The sequence below is a fragment of the Mytilus trossulus genome, chromosome 11 (assembly GCF_036588685.1).
Source record: "Mytilus trossulus isolate FHL-02 chromosome 11, PNRI_Mtr1.1.1.hap1, whole genome shotgun sequence".
Taxonomy (NCBI): Eukaryota; Metazoa; Mollusca; class Bivalvia; order Mytilida; family Mytilidae; genus Mytilus; species Mytilus trossulus.
In genome coordinates this window covers 46,653,754-46,678,274 of record NC_086383.1, presented here as the reverse complement: position 1 = coordinate 46,678,274, position 24,521 = coordinate 46,653,754, and the positions used below count along the sequence as shown (strand labels likewise).

Sequence of the window (24,521 nt, the reverse complement as noted above, 5' to 3'; positions counted from 1 at the left end):
ACTGAGGATTCTTTTTTCTTGCACAGTCACCATTTAAATAAAAATATGTGTTTTGTAGAGAAACAGATTGTTTCAAGATTTTAGATCTTGGACTTAAACATACATTCTATGATAATTTCTTTTTAGCTCACCTGGCCCGAAGGGCCAAGTAAGCTTTTCTCACCACTTGGCGTCCGTCGTCGTCGTCGTTAACTTTTTACATTTTGAACTTCTTCTAGAGAACCACTGAATGGAATGAAACCAAACATAGCATGAATGTTCCTTATGAGGTGCTGAATAAGTGTTGTTACTTTGTAGCTGATCCATCACCCAAGATGGCCGCCAGCGGGGGACTTAGTTTAACAAAGGACCCTATGGAAAATGCATACAAATGACTTCTTTTAGAGAACCACTGAATGGAATGAAATCAAACATTGCATGAATGTTCCTTATGTGGTGCTGACCAAGTGTTGTTACTTTGTAGCTGATCCATCAGCCAAGATGGCCGCCAGCAGGAGACTTAGTTTAACATAGGACCCTATGGGAAATGCATACAAATGACTTCTTTTTGAGAACCACTGAATGGAATGAAACCAAACATGGCATGCATGTTCCTTATGAGGTGTTGACCAAGTGTTGTTACTTTGTAGCTGATCCATCATCCAAGATGGCCGCCAGTAGGGGACTTAGTTAAACATAGGACCCTATGGGAAATGCATACAAATGACTTCTTTTTGAGAACCACTGAATGGAATAAAACCAAACATGGCATGAATGTTCCTTATAAAGTGCTGACCAAGTGTTGATACTTTGTAGCCGATCCGTCATTCAAGATGGCCGCCAGTGGGGGACTTTTGAATGATATTAAACATAGCCTGAATGTTCCTTTCCTTATGAGGTTGTGTTGTCACTTTTAGCCAAATTTTATATTTTTTTATATGATTTCAAAAACCCAAGTAGAATCAGGTGAGCGATACAGGCTCTTGAGAGCCTCTAGTTTTACACAAGACCATTTGGAACATTTCTATGTTTATCTGAAAATGATTGTCCACAGCCGAATCATTTTCTTTTATTATTACAGCTATGATGATAAGATGGAATGGTTGTTTTAAATCATGTCTTTGAACTTCAGTGTCTTAATTGTCTTTAAAGTTATTTACACCAGAATGTTGTTAAATAAGGAAAAAATGCTGAAAGACCCACTCCTAAATTATAGAAATCTATCATTTAACATTTATCTTTTTTTTAATATTGTTTGGAGATATAACAGTAAAACAAATTACACGATAAACAACATTGACCCTTTTTTTTCCATCAAGGCTGTAATAAAATGCTACCAAAAACTTAAACATTGTCCGACTTTGATGAATAATTAAATATGTCAAATGGAATGATATAACTTAATTGTGTGCTGCAATAAAACAATTATATATGATTTTTGGTTTTCTATTGTTTTTTTTTGAATATGTTAAGTTTATTTCATCACTCCAACACTCCACCACTTCATCACTCCACCACTCCACTCCACCCCACTCCACCTTTTAGCACATGCCGGCATAGATTACATAAGCCGTATTTGGCCCAACTTTTTAGAATTTTAGATTCTCATTGCTCTTCAACTTTTACTTGTTTGGCTTTATAAATATTTTGATATGAGCGTCACTGATGAGTCTTATGTAGACGAAACGTGCGTCTGGCGTACTAAATTATGATCCTGGTACCTTTGATATCTATTGAATACATCATATTCATCGAAGACGTAATATGAATGATTTAAACCAATTTATAATCCTGGTACCTTTAATAACTATTTTCACCACTGGGTCGATACCAATGCTAGTGAACGTTTCGTCCACGAGGGTATCACCAGTCCAGTAGTCATCACTTTGGTGTTCACATGAATATCAATTATATGGTCATCTTTATAAATTACCTGTAACAAAACTTTGAATTTTGCGAAAAATTAAGGATTTTCTTATCGATCCAGGAATAGATTACCTCAGCCGTATTTGGCACACCTTTTTGGGAATTTTGGGTCCTCAATGCTCTTCAACTTTGTACTTGTTTAGTTTTACAAGTGTTTTGAACTGAGCAACACAGATGAGTCTTATATAGACGAAACGCGCGTCTGGCGTACTAAATTATAATCCAGGTACCTTTGATAACTATTTGATATAATACGACTGTACAGGAACATCATAACGGAATAATATAAAAACATCCCCTTAATAACGCTATACATGTATTACCAACCTGGCTGCTCTATTTATTATAGACTCTAGCACAACTCATCATCGATGCAACTACAATGAATGGATACAAAGCTGGCGAATCATACCGTGTAACGCTCATGATAGAAGATTATCCAATCTATACAATAAAAATCGGAAATGACACTGTAACCCCACGCCACAGTATCAGTAAAATACCTCTGCAGGTTTGTGGACTAATATTGTATTACTGTTTCAGAAATATTGACAGAATCACCTAACCACTCTTTATTTTCGAATGTGCTTAGCACTGTTTATGCCGTCTAAATCTACGTAATTTTCTCTGGGTCACATAGGCGCATCCTATTGAATTTTAAGAAATAATGACCGAAAAATCGTAACTTTTTTCTGATTTTGGCGTTTTTGCTGCCCTACAACCCAAACCTCACCCATTTTCTGAAATTAATGGTTTTGAAGTTTAGCCAAACAAACTTCAAACCTACGTGAATACTTTAACACGATAAGTAGCTTTCCTAAACAGAATTTAAAAATGAGAAAATAGGGGGGCCAAACATAAATACAATGTATAAAGATCAATAATTCGTTAAGGGGTGAACTGAACATTTTTGGTCATGTTAACTTATTTGTAGATCTTCTTTATATATACGATATATACTGTAAACCAACTTATTTTCGCGGATACTTTATTTCGCGTTTTATCCTTTCTTTACCACTTCGCGGCTATTTAATTTCGCGAATTTCTTATTAACTTGATGACGTTTAATAAGGAAAAATCCAAGGTTTACATATTCCCGACGATTTATATTCGCGTTATTTTTCTACTCGCCAAAGTCGTGAAAATAAATCGCTCGCGAATATAAGTTGGTTTACAGTACTTGAGCATAGTACAACGTGGGCTTTGGAATAACTAAAGCAAGGATATTAATCATATCTAATTCATATGTCTTCGTAATGATAAGATTCACCTTGATAAAAGTATTCGAAGGGATATTTTTGTTTTGATAACAGTTTTAAGCTTTCTTTTTCCGACAATCTTACGACGACTGTTTCATAACTGTATAACTATTTTTCTAGTTTACCGTGAAAGTGATTGATAATCCGAGTAGTTGCGACGATACAGACATGACATTTGCACATCCCACGCTTGATGATGGACATCGTATATCCTATCCGGGTTTCCTAAAAAATGGAAAATTCAGAAATGGTGTTTACGTGGAAAGTAAACTATCAAAGTAAGTTTCAGTTATAAAAATCAAAATATAATTAATATTAGTCTGATTTTTACTATGATGTATTTACAGAAACCGAACAAACAAAATCAGCATATCAAAAATCGAAAGTAGCCAATCCAACTGGACCACAACAACCAAATGAAATCCGAGGAAATCACATTCACTATAAACGAATTGAGACACTAGGCAGGTTCTCTTACATGCTACTTATGTATTAGTATAGGGAATGGAAACAAGGAATATTTCATAGAGACAACAATTCGACCAAAGTAGACATCAGCCCAAAGCCACCATTGGTCTTCAACGCTTTCAAATAATAAAAACTAAAATACAAAAATCCGCACACATACTGTAGGTGGGATTCATCTAGTCCGTAATGTTTACTAGTGGACGCCACACTAATCTCAGAAACATACCAATGAACCAGAAAATATAAAACCCATCAAGACGAACAAAAGGTAGATTAACCATTTATTCTAAATCAAATGTCACGATAAGGAATTTTAAATAGTCGGTAAACTGTTCATACCAGACGACTTTTATAGAATTGCAGATTGGCTTTATATGAAATTTTGTTATTTATTTTAGTTATTTTTTACATTTAGCTCTTAAACGATTTTCGGTACTTATACATCTTCAGAATTAAAATGTTTGGCTTTGAGCGTTCCTGGTGAAGGTAAATCTTGAAAAGCGCCTCGGACACAAGAAATTATTAAACGTATTGTTTTCAATTTTTAACTTCACTGAGTTGATACCTCTGCTGGTGAACTATCAGTCCCTGAGGGTATCGTCAGCTCAGTTGTCAGTGCTTCGGTACTGACATGATTTAACAAACTTTACAATATTGTCCGTTTATAGATTTTGAAATTATTATGAAACTAAGGTTTTAGCTCCCTCAGGCAAAGTTGGCTTTAGATGAATTTTGCTATTTTTTTTTTTTTTTACATATAGCTCTGAAACGATTTTCGGTTCTTATACATCTTCGGAATTCAAATGTTTGCTTTGAGTGTTCCTGATGAAGGTAAATCCAGAAAAGCGCTTCGGAAGCAAACAAAATATTAAACGTGTTGTTTTCAATTTATAATATCACTGGGTCCATACCTTTTCTGGTGGACTATCAGTCCCTGAGGATATCATCAGCTCAGTAGTCAGTGCTTCGGTACTGACATGATTTAACAAACTTTACAAAAATTGTCCGTTTATAAATTTTTAAATTATCTGACAAAGTTGGCTTTATATGAATTTGACTATTTACTCTAGTTGTATTTTTGACATAAAGCTCTTAAAACGATTTTCGGTACTTATACATCTTCGGAATTCAAATGTTTGGCTTTGAGCGTTCCTGATGAAGGTAAATCCAGAAAAGCGCTTCGGAAGCAAGAAATTGTTAAAGGTGTTGTTTTCAAATTTTTACCACCGCTAAAACATTAACCCCTCATACATTATTAGTTTGTAAGTGATAAGCTGCAATTGGTAATGTCTACATCGAGGAAAAGAGGATATACTTGGTTGAAAATATTGCTGATTATCTGTGGCACAAATAAACGTTTAATATTCAACCAAGTCATGATGGCGTCTCAAATGCTTCAAACGATAAGGTATGGAACAGAAACAACTGTTTCAAATAGTGTTTGTATCGTAACAGCTCCTTTTATTTAAGTTGTTTGCCATAATGAATCGGATAGATTTTAAATGAAAAGTTCCATTGATGGACGTCTTAAGGAATATTTTTTTCTTTCCTGTCCATCAATTGTAACACGATGATGACTACTGTACCCATGTTTTGACTATTTTACTTATTGTGTTTGTTAAGTTAACGCATCATTTTATATATAACGGAATTTGATGAGACTGTCATCTAACATTGTCTAAGTGAGAGAGTTAGCGCTATAAAACCAGGTGTAATCCACCATGTTCAACATTTGAAAATGCCTATACCAAGTCAGGAATATGACAGTTCTTGTCCATTCGTTTTTGATGTGTTTTGTCATTTGATTTTGCCATGTGATTATGGACTTTCCGAATGTGCTAGTGACCTAATACAGTATATATGGGGTCATTAAATTCCATATGGGGTTAAGCTCGAATCCTCATATGGAATTTTACTGACCCCATATATACTGTATTACGTAACTAACACTATGTAACGAATTTTTCTTACCGACTATCTTAACGTGTGAAATTGAAACCAGTGACCTATCAAATAAACTCATCATGGATACCAGGACTAAATTTTGTAAAAACGCCATACACGAGTTCCGTCTAAAAAGAATCATCAGTGACTCTCGAATCCAAAAAAGTTTAAAATGCCAAATAAAGTACGAAGTTGAAGAGCATTGAGGACCAAAATTCCTAACATTTTTGCCAAATACAGCTAAGGTAATCTATGCCTGAGGTAGAAAAGCCTTAGTATTTAAAAAAATACATTTTTTGGTAAACAGTTAATTTATAAATATAACCATATCAATGATAATTCATGTCAGCACAAAAGTGCTGACTACTGGGCTGGTGATACCCTCGGGGAAATAAATCTCCACCAGCAGTGACATCGACCCAGTGGAAGTAAATAAACTCATCATAGATACCAGGACTAAGTTTTGTAAATACGCCATACGCGCGTTTCGTCTAAAAAAGGACTCATCAGTGACGTGAGCAAGTCTTTAAAACTGTTAGCATTAAGAAACTAGCTACTTCCATTGATCCTACAAAAAAGATGCCAACACTAACAACTTGTTAGGTTTAAATGTGTTTTCCGAATTTATTTTTATCTTAATCATCATTTCTTCGTCTGTTGAAAACTTTCAGATTTTTTCTCAGTATCGTTTTGATTTGATAAAAGGAATGAACACCACTACTAACTGTGTATGAAATAAGCCCCATCTTCCATCTTACCTAATATTGAATAGAAAGGAACGTAACTCCACTACTAATTGTGTATGAAATAAGCCCCGCCTTCCTACTAACCTAATATGAAATATACACGGTCTCCACGATGACGCTTTTAACCAATCATGTTGCTCATTTGGTACAAATTCATTAATAAGTCCAATTCGACGAGTCACATTCGTGAAAAGGGAATGGGTTTGTAGTTACGACATAAGAAACATACCCGCTGTCATCTGTGAAACGGATATTCCACAACGGTCAATGAACTCGTGATGGCGTCAGTAAATTTTACGAAGGAATGATTTCAACTTCAACATTTAGAACTATCGCTTTTAAATAGCTTCTTTGTGAGCAGCAAACCGCAAGGTAACCATAATAGGGAATAAAATTCAGGGAAAATCGTATCAATTAGGGGACATATACTCCGTATACAGGCGCTGCTGAAATGATGCTACATAGAAATGGGAAGTTCACTTTTGGGAAGCTGAAATCATATTTTTTGTCGTGAAGTTTGGGTTTCAACCGACCCTCATTGTCAATTTCTAGTTGCAAGACAAGATATGAGACAGACTTAACTGTAACTGATGTATCCTTTATCTCTAGTTCGATTGGATAGATATGTTCACTATATTCAACAAATTTTGAATTATTAAGTAGAGACCATCATCTGTCTAGCGAAAAGTAACTTTAAAGGATAATGCTAACTTCTTTTCTTTTTCTTCTTAAAAAGTTCCTGTATGAAATCAGCCTTATAAGATTAAAGAAACAAGTCGACAGGAAGAGGGACATAGTTGGTTCCCATGGGAAAGTCATCTGCTTGTTTAAAAAACTCGTCCTCAAAACGTAACAAATATGTTATCAACCAAGAAATCAAGCGCCTTTCATATGCTGTTTTGCCTGAATCAGAGAGATATATAACAAAATAGGACTTATCCTAAAAAACATTTACTGTTTGCAAAAGTATAAGTTATTCGAAAGACTAAAGATTCTCTTATCCCAGGCATAGATGACCTTAGCTCTATTTAGCACTATTATATTGAATTTTTGGTCCCCAATACTCTTCAACTTTGTACTTGTTTGGATTTCTAACTTTTTTTCTATCTGAGCGTAACCGATGAGTCTTATTAGAGCTTTCTTACAAATTGACGAAAGGTACGTATGCTTGACTAATCATACGTAAGACTCGTTTTAGGGATCCTTTATTTTGACATATCTAAAAATAGTCGTGAACCTCGGACAATTATCGTGCATGCAACGACACTTATTTAATTGGATTTTTCTTGAGATATATTTAGGATTTGATTTTTGTGACGTACGCAAGGTTGGAATATGATTATTGATTCCACCAGGTCGGAGAAGATAACACTAATAAAAATATAAATAAAGAGTAGTCAGACGAGAAAAATGCCACTAGAACATAAAAAAACGGCCGCTCCCCCACTCTTCGATATTACAATGTTGCACTGTTTAACCTAAGCAAAATGTCAAAGCAAATACATTGTCTTCCTCCCTAACAGAAACACAAATACTTCCTTGATTCAAAATTTGCAACGCTCAAAATAATGAAATGTAAATGAAGAAAAAAAAAGAATTATCTTCAGACTATGCCATATGCTGTTGCTCTTTTCATAACTTTTGAATCATCGCCTCTCCCCTGGTAATATTCATTGCACCCCCTAAATGTGTGTATATGATACACCGGAGCACAACATCGTTTATTTCGCGTCTATCTTTCAAACATATGTACTGTTAAAACGTCATTATAAAATCCAGAATATATATGGTGCAAAATTGTAGATTCATTTTCTTGATTTACAAAGTCGTTTTTTTTCTTGATTTATTCAACATTACTTTTAAAAAACATTGTAGCATCATTTGTTTTTAGCAAATTTCGATATTCCACTTTGACAATTTGCTGAAAGTGTACTGAAACAAATAAAAATAAATGTGAATCTTGTCGTTAGAGTTAGACTAACGTAAGTTCAATAATGTCATTGAAATGTTAATCGTGAAACTCGTGCTTAAAAAATTCCCGCGGAAATGTGTGTACTCGTGGTTTACGTAAGTAACGTATCAGACGTAAGTGTATTTGACACTATTTTTCTCTGTTTGATTATGTTAAAATCGTGTATTATTTTTGATATAATTATTTTTTTAAATAAACTTGATTTATGCTGTTTTACTGGATATAACAAAGACTCATTTAACTGTTATTGTAGAAGTGAAATACGTGCTGCCTTTTCGTTCGTTCGTACTTTTCGTCAATTTGTAAGAAAGCTCTATTTAGACGAAACGCGTGTCTGGCGTATTGAATGATAAGCTTGGTACCTTTGAAAACCAATAAACTATTAACTGGTATAAACCTCGACCGAATCTATCAGATATACCTGTTTTGTATATGAAGGTACATGTTTTGATTTTTGTTTAATTGACTTTCATAATAAAACAATAAAAATAAATGTAAATTCTTTAAAGATTTTCTGCCAAGCACATTGTATATAATGTATGTGAAGTTAGCAGCCGGTTCGTTATTCGATATTCAATATCGAACCGGCTGCTAGCAGTCGTTTGGATATTCATTTTTTTTTGAAAATAATAAAAATAAAGAAATACTTGATTACATTAAAAACACGATTTTCATAGTTAAGAGGATATGTAAGAAATCGTTAAATGACCTCTTCAAGCTGTTATATATTCTCGTTGTCCTCGAATATAAACCCTTTTCTAATTTTCATATTTGTCTTTATCTGGTATAAAGTTTGTAAATAAAACGACTTCAAAGAAGTACTTTTATACATGATATTTCTTGAAACAAAAAGAAAAACTGATAACTCTAGAAAAATTTAGAATTACCAGTAGTAATATTAATGGAAAGGCTGTAGGCCAAAAAAAAACCAAACAAACAAATCAGTGAAAATCTACCTGAAGCCGCTTAAATAAGGGTGAGACCCCCCCCCCCCCCCCCGGTCTCTCAATGTCCATAAAATTCAACTAAATCATAGACTTTGTATATATGAAGGTTGTATCAGAAAAATTTCCAAGAATAATGTCATTTTCGAGATCTACAGAGGGCTTAGATTGTCACTTTTTAGCTAAAAAATGTCAAAACTTTATGGACATTGAATGACCGTCAGTGGCGGATCCAGGAATTTTCATAAGTGGGGGCTTAATATTAGGCAGATTGAGAGATCAGGGGGCAATCACCATTGTCCTGTGCCCTTTGTCCTAAAATTTTGATAATTTTTAGCTGAAAAGTGACAATATAAGCCCTCCATAGATATCTAATATGACAATATTCTGGGATGTTGCCAAAAAATGAGACGAATGCAAAAAAACATCCCGTTGACCGACTTCTGAGGCCTGCTTCTAATGATCCCGATATCAATGATAGTCGTGTCATATACCATTGTGTAGATAAATCAATTTAGATTTACGGCATATTAAGTTTAAGTAGGTTTGTCAACCGGGAAATAAAAAAAATAACGGGAATTTGGGACTGGGTGTTATTATTCAAAAATTTAGTTAAGTACCTTGTGTTATATTAAGGTATATAGGATTTTTTTTTGAGGCAAGTGCCTGTGAGCCGGTTGGATATTGAATATCGAATATCGAATAAAGAACTGGCTGCTAACTTCACATACATTTATATATAAATGATGTTTTTTTTAGTTCAGTGGAATTTATGGCAAGTCTTCCAGCAGGGATGCAAGTGGAATTGTTGAAAGACGATTTACTCAGAAATAATGTTTCAAGAATCTATATAAGCTGGAACCCTCCTCTTGAGCAGTCAGCTGATAATATAATGTGTGTATGGGGAAAACGTAATAATGGGTAAGGTTTCTGTATCTTATCATATAATAGTTTTCGGAACATTTATTTGGACTTTACTTTCGCAAAAACGTCCTGTGAGCACATACGCTTCTTGTTGTGACTTTATACTGCGCCTGGCCAACCGTTTTTATGAGCTTTTGGTAATGACTAGCGTTTATAGTTAGTTCATCGTCTGTTAACTTTTTCAGAGATCATCCATTGAAACTTTTCAACCAATGAAATGAAATTGGTAGTTGTTGATTATCAAACATGATAATCATTTCACAACATGAAATATGACGTTATTATGCCAGTAACATTCTAACATCTTGAAATCCGTTATCGATACAGAAAATCTGAATTGGGATTAACTTGCGAATGTCAGCCATGGCATATTACCGCCTTTAAAGACCAAGTTTTTCATGGAATCTAAAATCACTCTAAAGGATAGACTGTAAACAGCAGTAAAAGATCTATTAAAATGCCAATATGCATGAAACTATCAATTAAAATCTTGAAGGACATATATTTTTTCCACACCATAAGCATGTTTGCCTACAATTGATATACAGAAACTTTCAGCCAATAAATCTGAGTGAAATTGATAATTAAACACACTAAAATATCAAAATTTCAACTTTAAACTTTATGCTATTCAACTTCGTTCTTTTTTTGCACTTCTGAATATTTTGAATCAAGTGGTCACTGATGAGTCTATTACAAAGAACGCAAGTATAACGTTCAAATGTTTAAGCCTGATACCAATGACAAGTTGACAATATACCCCCCCCCCCACACTTTTTAAGTTGTTAAAACGATATAAGTATTTGCAGATAAGCTCCCAGACTGACTCTTTTGTTTAATCCATACCACCCGCTATTTGCGGAATATATTAGAATAGTCTGTCTGTGACTCCACCCGTCACCCTTTTGTTTTATCCCCTACTGATCTTATCACAAAATATTTCTTAAACGATGATTTTTTACAATCTCCTATTTTGTTTCTTCATCATAATTATTTGGATCACTTAATCGTGACATGAGCTTTATTCTATATGCACATTACAGATTGCAATTGTATCCGGGATCCTACTTCATTTTTTGGTACAGAATTTAATGAATTATGCTTAAATGATTACAAACTATTACCTATGTGAACCTCTTGTTTTTTTCAGAAATAGTTTTTTTTTGTTTTTCCCTAAGCAAAGCCCTCACATTCTAATTACTCTATCTGGGGAAGCAGACATTTAAAAAAAATATTTCTCCTTATTAGAATTCAATTAAACTTTCAAAGATTTTTGTCAAGGAAATTACCATAGAATATACTTTATCGTATACATATAAAGAAATGAAATTAAACACAGCATAAAGATCATTTTCCATAAATTTAATTATGCGAGTATCAGTTAGTTGATTATCTTAACTTTGAAGTAGTAACTATGTCGACAGATCCAGACAACGATAAAGAAGTCGATAATTCAAACATTAAAATTGTCTTCAAGGATAATGAAATTTCAAATTATCAATTTTCTAATTACCATGTGTGTTGTTTAATGCTGTTTATCGCTGTGTCTTGTCTGCAATACATATTGTCATTGTTTCATCATGTGTATTAATTGCGAATAAACTCATTCAATCAATTCTGAACACACCAGTTCTCATTTTACTGCTATTTGATACAGAAAACATTATTATTTTTTGTCTTTTAATTATATTTCCGCTCCAACCGAAACGACCTTGATATTGCTATACGTTATGTCTATAAATTATTAGGTATTCAGTGTGTCTATACTTTGATTTGCATGACTTATCTTAATCATCCAATCATGTTTATATATATATCATTAACTGTTTGTCACATAGAATAATATATTATAATGATTTCAAGCTAATTGTTAACAAGAATTACAAAAGCTTTTTTTTCTGTATTAAATTCGACATCGCAGTACAGCCGATATAACTTATTAACACACGAAGGATTGAACAATGTTAATGTGGCTTGCAATAAGTAATTACGATCAATCTATCTGTATATCTTATCAGATTTGTATATATGTTTGAAATTCTTTGTCAGTTTTGTTGTATATCAGTGATTTATGTTTACTCATTTTTGGCTGCTGGATCCGAATTATTGTAACATTTATATGATATCTGTTTGCTCAACCAATTTTGCAAATATATTAAGTGAACTATAAACAATTACCATACAAGTGTGAGGTTCGGCAATTAATAAAACCAGGTTTCCCCTTTTTTTGGAAAATGCATGAACCATGTGGGGAATATGACAGTTGTATTTAATTCATTTCGTTATCTAAAAAAACTGATTTTGTCATTTTTAATTCTTACACTTTTGGAATTTACATTTAAGTTCAGTATTTTTGTTTTACTTCCTAGTATGTTATGACTTAGTACTGTGTTGAAAGTACATTGTTGTCATTTGTTCTTTTATTGGTAACCTGATTGGAGGACTTTCGTTTCTTTAGATATATCCGTGTGATATTTTCGCTTTTTTTCAGTCGTTATTCTGTTGTGGTCAGCAACGGTATCATCTATCAAATTATAGTGCATTTTGTTTTGTTTCAAACGTTCATATTCGTTTATGAATTGATTTAAGATAATTTACATAAACCGATGGTTTATATTTGTAATGGTTAGACAGATACGTCGACTAAGTGGTTATAAAAAGGGACGAAAGATATCAGAGGGACATTCAAACTCACAGATTGAAAATAAATTCATTCAATTTTGCTACTGGGCGGATGATGTCCTCGGGTCCAAAATTTTCACCATCAGAGACATCGACTTAGTGGATATAAAAGAGGGACGAAAGATACCAGAGGGACATTCAAACTCATAGAATGAAAATAAATTCATGCAATTTTGCAACTGGGCGAATAATGTCCTCAGGGACAAAATTTTCACCATCAGAGACATCGACTTAGTGGTTATAAAAGAGGGACGAAAGATACCAGAGGGACATTCAAACTCATAGATTGAAAATAGATTCATGCAATTTTGCCATTGGGCGGATAATGTCCCCAGGGACAAAATTTTCACCAGCAGAGACATCGACTTTTTGGTTATAAAAGAGGGACGAAAGATACCAGAGGGACGTTCAAACTCATAGATTGAAAATAAATTCATGCAATTTTGCAACTGGGCGAATAATGTCCTCAGGGACAAACTTTTCACCATCAGAGACATCGACTTAGTGCTTATAAAAGAGGGACGAAAGATACCAGAGGGACATTCAAACTCGTAGATTGAAAATAGATTCATGCAATTTTGCCATTGGGCGGATAATATCCCCAGGGACAAAATTTTCACCATCAGAGACATCGACTTAGTGGTTATAAAAGAGGGACGAAAGATACCAGAGGGACATTCAAACTCATAGAATGAAAATAAATTCATGCAATTTTGCAACTGGGCGAATAATGTCTTCAGGGACAACATTTTCACCATCAGAGACATCGACTTAGTGGTTATAAAAGAGGGACGAAAGATACCAGAGGGACATTCAAACTCATAGATTGAAAATAAATTCATGCAATTTTGCCATTGGGCGGATAATATCCCCAGGGACAAAATTTTCACCAGCAGAGACATCGACTTAGTGGTAATAAAAGAGGGACGAAAGATACCAGAGGGACATTCAAATTCATAGATTGAAAATAAATTCATGCAATTTTGCCATTGGGCGGATAATGTCCCCAGGGACAAAATTTTCACCATCAGAGACATCGACTTAGTGGTTATAAAAGAGGGACGAAAGATACCAGAGGGACATTCAAACTCATAGATTTAAAATAAGTTCATGCAATTTTGCCACTGGGCGGATGATGTCCTCGGGGACAAAATGTCCGTCAGTAGAGACATCGACCAGTGGTTAAAAGAGGGATAAAAGATACAAGAGGAACAGTCAAACTCATAGACTAATGTACTACAATGTATCATATTAATCATTTATGCATTTATCTATCCAGAGTGTTGTTTTTACTGTATTCTTGCTACGTATTATTGTTATTTTAGCGATATTGTTACTATTACCTTATAAGCCAGACGTTGAGCAAGCCATAAAACCTGGTTCATCAAATAGTTACTTTTCTTAAAATCTCCTGTACTAACTTACTAAGTCATATAAGTGATATGGAAGTTGTTATCAAAAAGTTCGTTTCTATGTATTTAGGCGTTTGTTTTGTTGCAATTCAGTGTTTCCGTTGTTTTCCTCTTATATTTGATGTGTTTCCATCGGTTTTTGGTTTGTGAACCTGATTTAGTTTCGCTTGAGCGTTATACTGGCTTGTTTTTTTGTCAAATTAGAATAAATATAATGAAAAGAACGTGACCAAAGTACCAAGTATAAACATTATAGCACATACTCGGTCTGTCCTCTTTTAGAGTGTAAATTCACATTGCGATAAGACGTGTCACGGTACTTGTCTATCCCAAATTAATATATTTGGTTTTGATGTTATTTTTGTTTTTCTCGTGGGATTTGTCTGATGCTTGGTCCGTTTCTGTGTGTGTTAAATTTCAGTGTAACAGTTGTGTCGTTGTTCTCCTCTTATATTTAATGCGTTTCCCTTGGTTTTAGTTTGTTACCCCGATTTTGTTTTTTTGTCCATGGATTTATGATTTTGTACAGCGGTATATTACTGTTGCCTTTATTTTGAACAATTTTTTTTAAAAAGACCTTTTCTTGCCTTATGTTTACCAAGTGTGTGTTGCGTTTTATGACGATACTTATGCTGCAATGCATACACATCATATTTACATGTATAGGTCATGTTTTACTTTTAGAATAACATCTGATACACGATGTGTAGTTGGATTGATAAATGGTAAGTTCATTTTATCATATGAAAACGGAAACAATACAAATAATGAATAACACATAACGTGGTATTGCAGAGTTGCTAATGTTTAGTTTACCTTTTGGGACGAATTGGGTTTAATTAGAATTTCACGTAAAATATTTAGAGTTTCAATATGCAATAAATGGGATGTGTCCGAAATATATTTTTTTTTGTTCAATATTATATACCAGATCTCACTATTATTTATATGATAAAACATGAAAAGGATTCCAAGTAATAAAACAAAACAATGCCGAAGGAAGACTATTGCCAAATCATTCAGCTTTTCACAAAACGCGTTGCTCTCAGTTCTTATGTTTTCAATAATTGTTGAAATATTTACTGAAGGCCTTCAAACGACATACGTATACAACTCTATTTTCGTCAATTGAATGATTTTTTTCTCATTATTTCGACTTTTATGCAATAATTAGACTTTGTGATATTAAGGCGGATACGTAGCTTATACGTTTTTTTCAGTGATAGCTAGGTCCAGCTGCTTTGCGAGTGAGTTTAAATTGTGTATCGCTTTATTTGTTTATATTCTCATTAGCTCGGTAGGACATAATCATCATGTCAAAGAATGGTAGATATTCACACACAAAGTACATGTAGTCATCATATTATATACGTCAATGTATGAGATATATACTAACAAAATATAGAAATTATGATGTTACGTTTTTTTTTCAAGATTTTAATGACTGTGACAGAAAGCATATTGTATGTAAAAACAATGGAAAATGCGTCAATCTATGGCACAGGACAACATGTAAATGTCAACATGGCTTTAAACCAAAAGACTGTACTGATAGTAAGTATCATATTCTTATCTTTGTGAAACAAGAGGAAGATATCAATGTCGATAAAAAAAATGTCAACATGGGTTTAAACCAGACGACGGTACGGATAGTAGATATCCTATTTTACTCATCACTTTGAAACAGGGGGTATATATCAGTGCCAATTAATCAAAAGACTACGGATTTTAGATATACTTATTTAGTCATCATTGTAAAACAATCAAAAGACTACGGATTTTAGATATACTTATTTAGTCATCATTGTAAAACAATCAAAAGCAATGTCAACATGGCTTTAAAAAAATCAAAAGACTTTACGGATGGAAGATATCCTATTAATATCACAGTAAAAGGGGAAGAATGTACCCTTGTCGTCCAAAAACAATTAACAAAAGAAAACAAACAACTAAATGACCAAAAGGAAAACTAACGAAAAGGCAAAACGGTCGAAAAAGAAAAAAGATAAAAAATACTACAACACAGGAAACTGCAAAGAAAAAAAGAGTCCCAATATAAATCATTTTTCATTTCTTTCACAGATATTCATGTTATTTATGGTAAACAAATGTGTTTTTCTTTCCTCGTCTGGTAAATTGAATTAGAATAGGATTTCAGAACTTTGATATTACAAAAACTTTTCTTCAAATTATGGTGGTACCAAACACCTCAACTAAACAAAATTTGGCTCGTTTAATTTTCATAAAATTTTGACAAAGTACTTACTTTCCCTTTGACAAAAACATAAAAATTTCAAAAAAAAATTGAATCAACTGTTTTATCAGGAAAATTGCACTGGTTATATAGCACTTTGACGCACACTTATTTTGATCATCGATAAGCTTAATATTTCTTTAACAACACAACGTAATTAAAACGTTTAGCTGATTTACAGAGTTATCCCCTGTAGTGTTTTAATAGGTACCACCTTAAGAGAACTGTGTATGGGTAGATTTGATTTGAATTCGAATGAAATTTATTATGCAAGAGTGACATGTGCTGATTTTCCATGCAAGAACAATGGTACATGTGTAGATACTGGAAAGGCATTTATTTGTGATTGCATGGCAGGTGAACAAATTTCGAAGGCCTAAAATAAATTCATTTTATTCCTTTGAATATTTAATCTACCAATAATACATATAACAGTGGATAAGATTTACGCAAATACAATTTTCTTTGACGTCTAACTTTTAACGTTAATGGTATAAATATTTTTATACTGCAATTGTTCTATTTGAGCAGTCAAAATGCGTTGAATGTATATTTCTATGTCAGATACAGTCACTGACTAGATATCACTTTTCTTCAGAAATATTTAGATAGAAGTTACCGAAACTATATTTAATTATTCATAGGACTTCTTCAACGTGTTCTTGTTTCCAATGTATACAACGAAGCATGGAACTTATTCCTTTTACAATTTTTAGATAACCATATTTCACTTGTTAATATTTTTTGTTTGAAACCTATAAATCATCATGTTTTATCATGGTGGCCGGTAAAGGCCATTTCGCTATTTTAAGTTTTCGCCTTCATATTCTTTAGGGCGAAAACACAAAATTGCAAAGTCGAAAACTCGAAAATGCGAATACGTGAAGTCGAACATGCGAAACCGATTTACGATATACAATAACATTTTAAATATAATTGGAGACAAAGAATGAGTCATTCAAATGATTGTCATATTAATTTCATATCTGTGGTTTACTTTAAAATATTTTCCTAAATTAGACAATTCCTTTACATTCTTTGTTTCAAATTCGCTATAAACAAGACATTATTTTTTTTAAAGTGTGAAAGGACGAGGTATGATAAGAAGCGTTTCTGGCCCCCTTCCCAAATAAGTTTATATATACATCATTGATAGTCTTAGTATAGAAATTCTTAATGACTATGATTTTTTTTATGTTCCGGTGAAAGGAAGATTGCCTAGCAACGGTTTTAATAAATAACCAAATTATCACATATACATTGTTTTCTCCGCACAAAGCATAATTAAAAATAGTATTGTTTGTTTAACAATAACTTGAGTTTGCAATGGAAAAGTCACTTCAATTTCTGTTTAAAAAAATGCTTAACAACAACCTAGCAACAAAAATTTTGCCTAGCAACGGTTCAAAAATTTGTAATGTCTGCCAGATGAGGTATAAATACAGCAGTATTTAAGGATTTAGCTACCGTAAATGATTTTTTTGTCGTATATATGATGTCTGAGTCATCATTATTTTTTCAAGAAAATGAAATTGACCATAGCAACCCAAAAGTTGCTTAGCAACAGCCGAAAAAGATAGAAATCAGATTGAACTACAGAAAAACCCTTTTGATTTTTAATTTTACAAATTAGAGTGAAACCAGATTTATAGAAAGTTTAAGCATGCAAGATTAACTAGAAGTAATAAATGAAAGTAGGTCAATTGAATATCATGCTGAAAAAAAGATTAGCAATCAAAACAGTGCTTAGCAACGATTACATAATGTTGGTTTTTTTGTATACCGAAGTAGGTTTTATGGTATCATATTTTTATCTTGATGAAGTAAATATTAAATCATATGCTGTTACCAAAAATAGGGTTGAGATCTCAAAAAAAAAGTTTAACACCGCAGCATTTAAGTCAGGAGCCTCTGACCTTTGTTAGTGTTTTATGATTTTTAATTTTAGTTTCTTGTGTATAATTCGGAGTTAAGTATGATGCCAAATATTACTGAATTAGTATACATATTTGATTAGGGAACAGCTGAAAAATGACTCAGGATGTTGAAGTTTCTCGCGGCATTGCAGACCCATTGGTGGCCTTCAGTTGTTGTCTGCCCTATGGTCGGGTTGTTGTCTCTTTGACACATTCCAATTGACAGTGTTTTGTGCCAGCAAACATGTTTAACACATTCACATTCTCTATGCGCCTGTTTAATGTCCAAAGTCCGAGTAGTTCAGAGGTTTTCGTTGGTTCATGTCTGTCATATTTGTTTTTCGTAAATGTTTTATTATAGAATAGGCCATTACATGTAGTTGTCTCAATTGAATTGTTTGATATTTTTCATGCAGAAGTATTCTATAGCCCACTATCCACTTTTATACTAGTATATCCACATCATTTGAATTATGATGGATACATGTCTCAATAGTAATCATACCAAATCTTGTTATTTTCATATTTATGTGTTTTTCTTGCGGAAACAAACCCATGAAGTCAAAACAGTTCAAGTCTGTTTATTAACCTTTATGACATTATACTTATTTCAAGCAATTTCCGTCAACTGTTCGTGGTTAAATTAGACTTCCCAAGTATCCGTCATCTAAGTACACTTATATACACAGAGAATAGAATTTCTCTTTTTTCTTTTTACTTCAAGAAGTTTCTGCTTGGAGGGAACTATCTTCTTATTTAAAAATATCAGAAGATGAATTATTGAAAAACTGCAGTAGTCAAGAAATGAGATCTAGAATGTTTCCATAAACATAGTTCATCAACTACTTAGGCAACATGGTCATCGCTTTCAGTCTGAATTGGCTAACTAACTGATTTCTTATCACAAATGGAAAAGTTTAAATACATACTTTTGTCTAAAACAATTTTGTTTTCTCACTCGGGAATCCATCTTTCGATGTCTGTATCTTGGTAGACATAAGGTTATGTTTTTTGAAATTTTCTGAATGTTGATGAGTCTTTTCACTTACTCCATTGTATGTTGGACGTGTATTGATATTTTAGTCTGAAATACTAGTACATGATTTTGTTTAATTGTTTTTTGCTTTGAACAAGATTTTGTTACTGTTAGTGCTATCAGATATGTACTTTGTGTTTTGTTAAGAGAGATTGGTGAATTCCCTACCACATCTTGTCTACATAATGAGCATGATGATTGTTTCTATAATGAGTGGTTGAAATCAAACACATCGATGAAACATGTTGGCCACCAACTGTACAAAACCATAGAAGTTAAAGGACAAACTGTAACAGCAAACATCAGTTAAACATGATCCAAAAATAGGCAAAGAATGTCTACTTCTCATTGAATGAATGACTATTTTTACTTATTTGTTTAAATTTTTCCAACAACTGTAGAAGATAGAGGGTAAATAAAAGAAGAAAACGAATTAAACAAAACATATATTTCAATCATTAATTTTATTCAAGACTTTAATGTTAGTAAGTAAGTGTGGCCATTGTTAAAAATGTACATAGTTTCTGGTGATCGAACATAATTACCTTGTTGTTATTTTATATTTCGTTTGTTTTTTTTTAAATTTATTACACTTTGAATCGAATTTTTATTTGGAGCTTCACCTGTTTGTAAACAGTATACTTACAAACGCATATCTGTATCTAGTGATTGTAAATAATACATGTCTTGTAAAAGACGTTTAAATTTCTTATAATAACCAATCAACGGAAATTCCAATTTAGTGAACTAATTGTTATTTCAAGTGCGTACGGTTTTGTTATAATATTTTTTTATCAAGATTTCAATGTACTAATTCCTTGTTTCTGTCAGTGCATAGTTGACGAGAACTTCGTAGCTAATCTAACTTATTGATAAAATGGCGCATTTAAGAAAATAATTGTACTTAGGAAAATACGTCACAACAAGTGTTCAAATGAAGGACATAATGGAAATGCGTTAGTTTATAAAAGACATTTACATCGGCTCTGGGACCTTAGTAGTATCTTAATAAATTCTAAGCAAACAACAACGAATCAATGAATCAATGTTATAGCTTATCCTTTAGTTTTGAATACTTTTCGTTGTGTTTATGTCTTTCTTGTTGTTGGTATAATTGAATTGAGCGCAAATTATACGTTAGTAGCAATAAAAGCATCTATATTTTATTCCTTTTTAAATTATTTTTGTCAAACATCCTACAAGTTAAAGAAAACAACAACAGGTATCAGTACACAGGAAAATAATCATGTCATTATTTTGTAAAGATATTTTCGATCTATTGACCATTATACCAATTTAAAAAAACCAAATAAAGCTTTATTGTTGTGTCATGTGTAATGTTGTCTGTCGCCCCTCTTTGATGGATAAGTTTTATAGTAAGTATTTTTTTATATATTTTTAGGGAAATAGCTTAAAATTTCAAATCTTGCCGAAATAATCGTTTACTTAAAAAGGAACGCATTATTTTGCAGCTAAAGTTTGCCTGTAACAACAATAACATGATGTATTTACTCCTACTTAGGTTATACTGGTGTTGACTGTGAGACAGAAATAGATGAGTGCTCTTCCAACCCATGTAAACACGGGGGAAGATGTGTTAATGATATCAACACATTTTCTTGTTCCTGTGTCCAAAATTATACCGGGAAAACATGCAATTTTGGTAAGCATTAAAATGTATATGAGACAAGGCAATAACTTGTTTTCTATTGTTAAAACTCAATATCTAGACAATTATTGAAAATGATAATGGATAGATATTAATGTTTTGTTTGTTCTGTTATAATAGGTACGAATCATTAAAAAAAATATGGGCTTTTCCTTCACTTTTTTACCTCGTAACATTTCAAACGATTCCAGATTACCTTCGTTATAGAAAAAAATGTAAGACAAACTATTCAATAATCATAATAAAATACACAGATAGTAAGTTTGAATTTTGACTTTTTTTTATAAAGGACAATTCAACAATATATCATCAGGCGATCGGAATTAGCATTCATCGTCAATGCCTCAATGATATCCAATATTAAAAAACAGAAAGGCAAATTAAATTGATATAATGCTTAATGATTAAGTCTTAATGACAACAAGTCACTAAAATTAAGAGTCGACCAAAAAAGTATGAAATGAAGATATCTTCTAAACTTGAGTACTTGAACATTTACTAATGTTATTGAAAAAAAGCGTTTTAGGAGAAAGATGAAAATAAGTAAAATATATTTGTTCATTTTCCATTTCAGATCCAGAACAACAACCTATGGTATGTGCATAATATTGTCGTCATTGCATGTAATGTTTGTGATTTTTTAAAAGGTTTATGTAATTGTTTGTTGAGGAAGTACAATGAGTACAATCTATTCCGTTTTGTTGGTAACTTAATTTCCAAAGCAATGTCTCTTTTTACAGATCTTAACACAATCACACAATGATAAATTACAATCAAGAGGTACACTATAACAATGTCATGACAAAAATACCCCCCCCCCCAAAAAAAAAAAAAAAAAACAACAAAAAAAAAAACAAAAACAAACCCAGACGAATCGATAAACAAGTACGCATACAACTATATGGCATATAAAAGACAGAACAACATTGTTCCTACCAAAAATGATTCGAATCTCATTTGCGCTGTAAGGGTACGCACAGCCTGCTCCACTAGTGACATTCGCCATGTTGCTCTTTGAAAGTACAAATTCTGTGGTTCGAAAACTCGTTCTGTGAAATTACAATCGAGAAAATGACCCTGTAGAAGTTCTGAAGTAAACAGACAAACTAAATGATATTAATATATAAATGTTTATAAATCGATTATTCATAATATCAAAAACTTGATTAACTAGCTTTTTTTGCAGAATTCAGAAACATGGCCATTGGTGATCGCCTCCGTTTGCGGAGCGGCAGCACTAGTCGGAGCAACAGTTTGTTGTTGGTGGTGTTTGTGTGGAGCGGCAACTAATCGACGAAAACGTAAACGGATACACCCTAAACCCCGTTCCGTGGAAAATAATGGAGTTGCACATAATAATATTGCACCAATAAGGAAATCAATCCTTACCTAACAATACAAGGAGCCAAGTTCTCCCTCACCTGTACTAAATAAATCTGCAACCACGGGAAACCTGTATTCCATTGGCATAGATACATCCATACCCTTTCTTCTGATTAATATTATCCAAAACTTTAATATATACTGAATGGATTTATTTGTCTAGTAGATATATTTGTCGTTAATAAATCATACTGTACGTGTTTTGTTTAGTTGTACTACCGGGTACGTCAGTATGTTGACTAAGCGTTTTTGGTGAAAGTCAATTCGAGTTTCGTGATTTTAAAAAACTCGTAATAATATTTTTCTAATTGAATTCATAATGTTTGTATGAAGCAGCATTTTTTTTAACCAAAATAAATTATGACCTTTAATCATAAAATTTCATGATGGTGATGATTATCTACACAAATATTCCACAGCAGAATTTCAACTAAATGAAAATAACACTTAACAAATTTGGTTCTTTGGAGGCGCATTTATTGATTTACCTCCGTTAGGAGAGCTAAGACACAAAATATTAAACACAATGGATAAATTCTCACAAATTTACATATTTACATCTACACCTTTTTTTAAAACAAATTAATAATGCATTCGACCGATTTGTTTATTAATTGCAAGGAATTGTTTCTCCTTAACATCAGAATTATCGAACTACTATAGAAAAGAGAGAGAGAAATAGAGGCCAATACATGCATACAGAGAATTCCTTAAGTTATATTTATTTCTAATCTATTTACATGGGTACAGAGAGAGACACACAAAATAAATATTACATAATGTGTATGTACAGACATACAAAAGATATACGAAAGCAAGAGAGACAAATATCATAAATTACAGTATACATATTAAAACTATATGATATCAAGTACTACTATGATTTACCCAGGAGAGACTACATGCATATTTACAAGTCTTATAAATTTGCACAAACTGTTAAGATACGAAATACTTTTACTTTCCATTAGTTCATTAGATGTCAGCGAATTTGGTTGATTTGTGTATCTTTTTCTCAGTAACTGGTCACGACTATCATTAAATACAGAGCATATAAATTTTGAAGAAATTCATCTCCGATATCGCCAGCGTTACAAATTTAGCATTCTTTATTTTCTCTTGCAACATTTTGCCATCTACTAGTCTCAATAAGAAATCAATGATTTTCTGTGTTCAATTACTTAATGTAATTACATTTCTATCATCTAAATTTTCAAAATAATATTCAAATTCACAGTGTTCTTTATACATACGATAGTTTAAATGTTTGGCGATTCTAGCACGTCAGTATGCCATTTCTGTTTTAATTGATCAACAAGAATTTGTTTAACAATAGCATTTAGCCATTTATCACTTAATAAATATTGGGTGCCATACAAATGACAAACCAGATTCATCAAGAATGGATTTAACATTTATTGACCAAGTAATATCAGTTATATATTTATAAAATGAGTACTTGTATAGAATTGGAGGAAGCTTTTCTTGTTTCCAGACATCGATTTTGTCCAGTAGTTAATTATACGGAGTTTTATATCAATTTCTAAAGGATATCTGCCCAATTCTCCATATATCATAAAATCAGCTGTAGAATTTTCAATCTTCAGCAAATGTTCGCAGAATTTCAAATGTTTCGGATGAACATATTGTTGATAGAGAGCGTATAGTATACTGATTTTCTAAGCATTATGTTCACAATCAAATGGTGAAGAGATCATTTTCAATAAAATCTGTGAATGAAATGGTAATGGAAATAAAAAAACGTTAACAGAAACAAATAAACAAATAATCAAATGACATCAATAATATACAAGCTGTGTTTGGCAAAACGTTAATGAATTTGGAGTGTTCAATACTCTACATCCTCAGACTTTATTTGGCTTGTTTCCTTTTTATTCGAGTGTTACCTGTGAGTCTTTTGAAGACGAAAATCGCGTCTGGCGTACAAAAAATGTTCATTCTGGTATCTATGATGAGTTTTTTATATACATAGATTTAAGACGAAAT

At 32.6% G+C, this 24,521-nt stretch overlaps 1 protein-coding gene across 1 annotated transcript in view; it reads left to right on the top strand.

Moving 5' to 3' along the window:
- Positions 1-21,737, top strand: part of LOC134690092 (uncharacterized) — a 29,290-nt gene extending 7,553 nt beyond the window's left edge. The window contains exons 5-11 of the mRNA XM_063550064.1: positions 2,255-2,416; positions 3,285-3,442; positions 9,998-10,159; positions 14,941-14,981; positions 15,691-15,810; positions 20,985-21,125; positions 21,706-21,737. Of these exons, the coding sequence (XP_063406134.1) occupies positions 2,255-2,416; positions 3,285-3,442; positions 9,998-10,159; positions 14,941-14,981; positions 15,691-15,810; positions 20,985-21,125; positions 21,706-21,737 (816 nt within the window). The remainder of the gene's footprint in view (positions 1-2,254; positions 2,417-3,284; positions 3,443-9,997; positions 10,160-14,940; positions 14,982-15,690; positions 15,811-20,984; positions 21,126-21,705) is intronic.
- Positions 21,738-24,521: the final 2,784 nt, after the last annotated feature.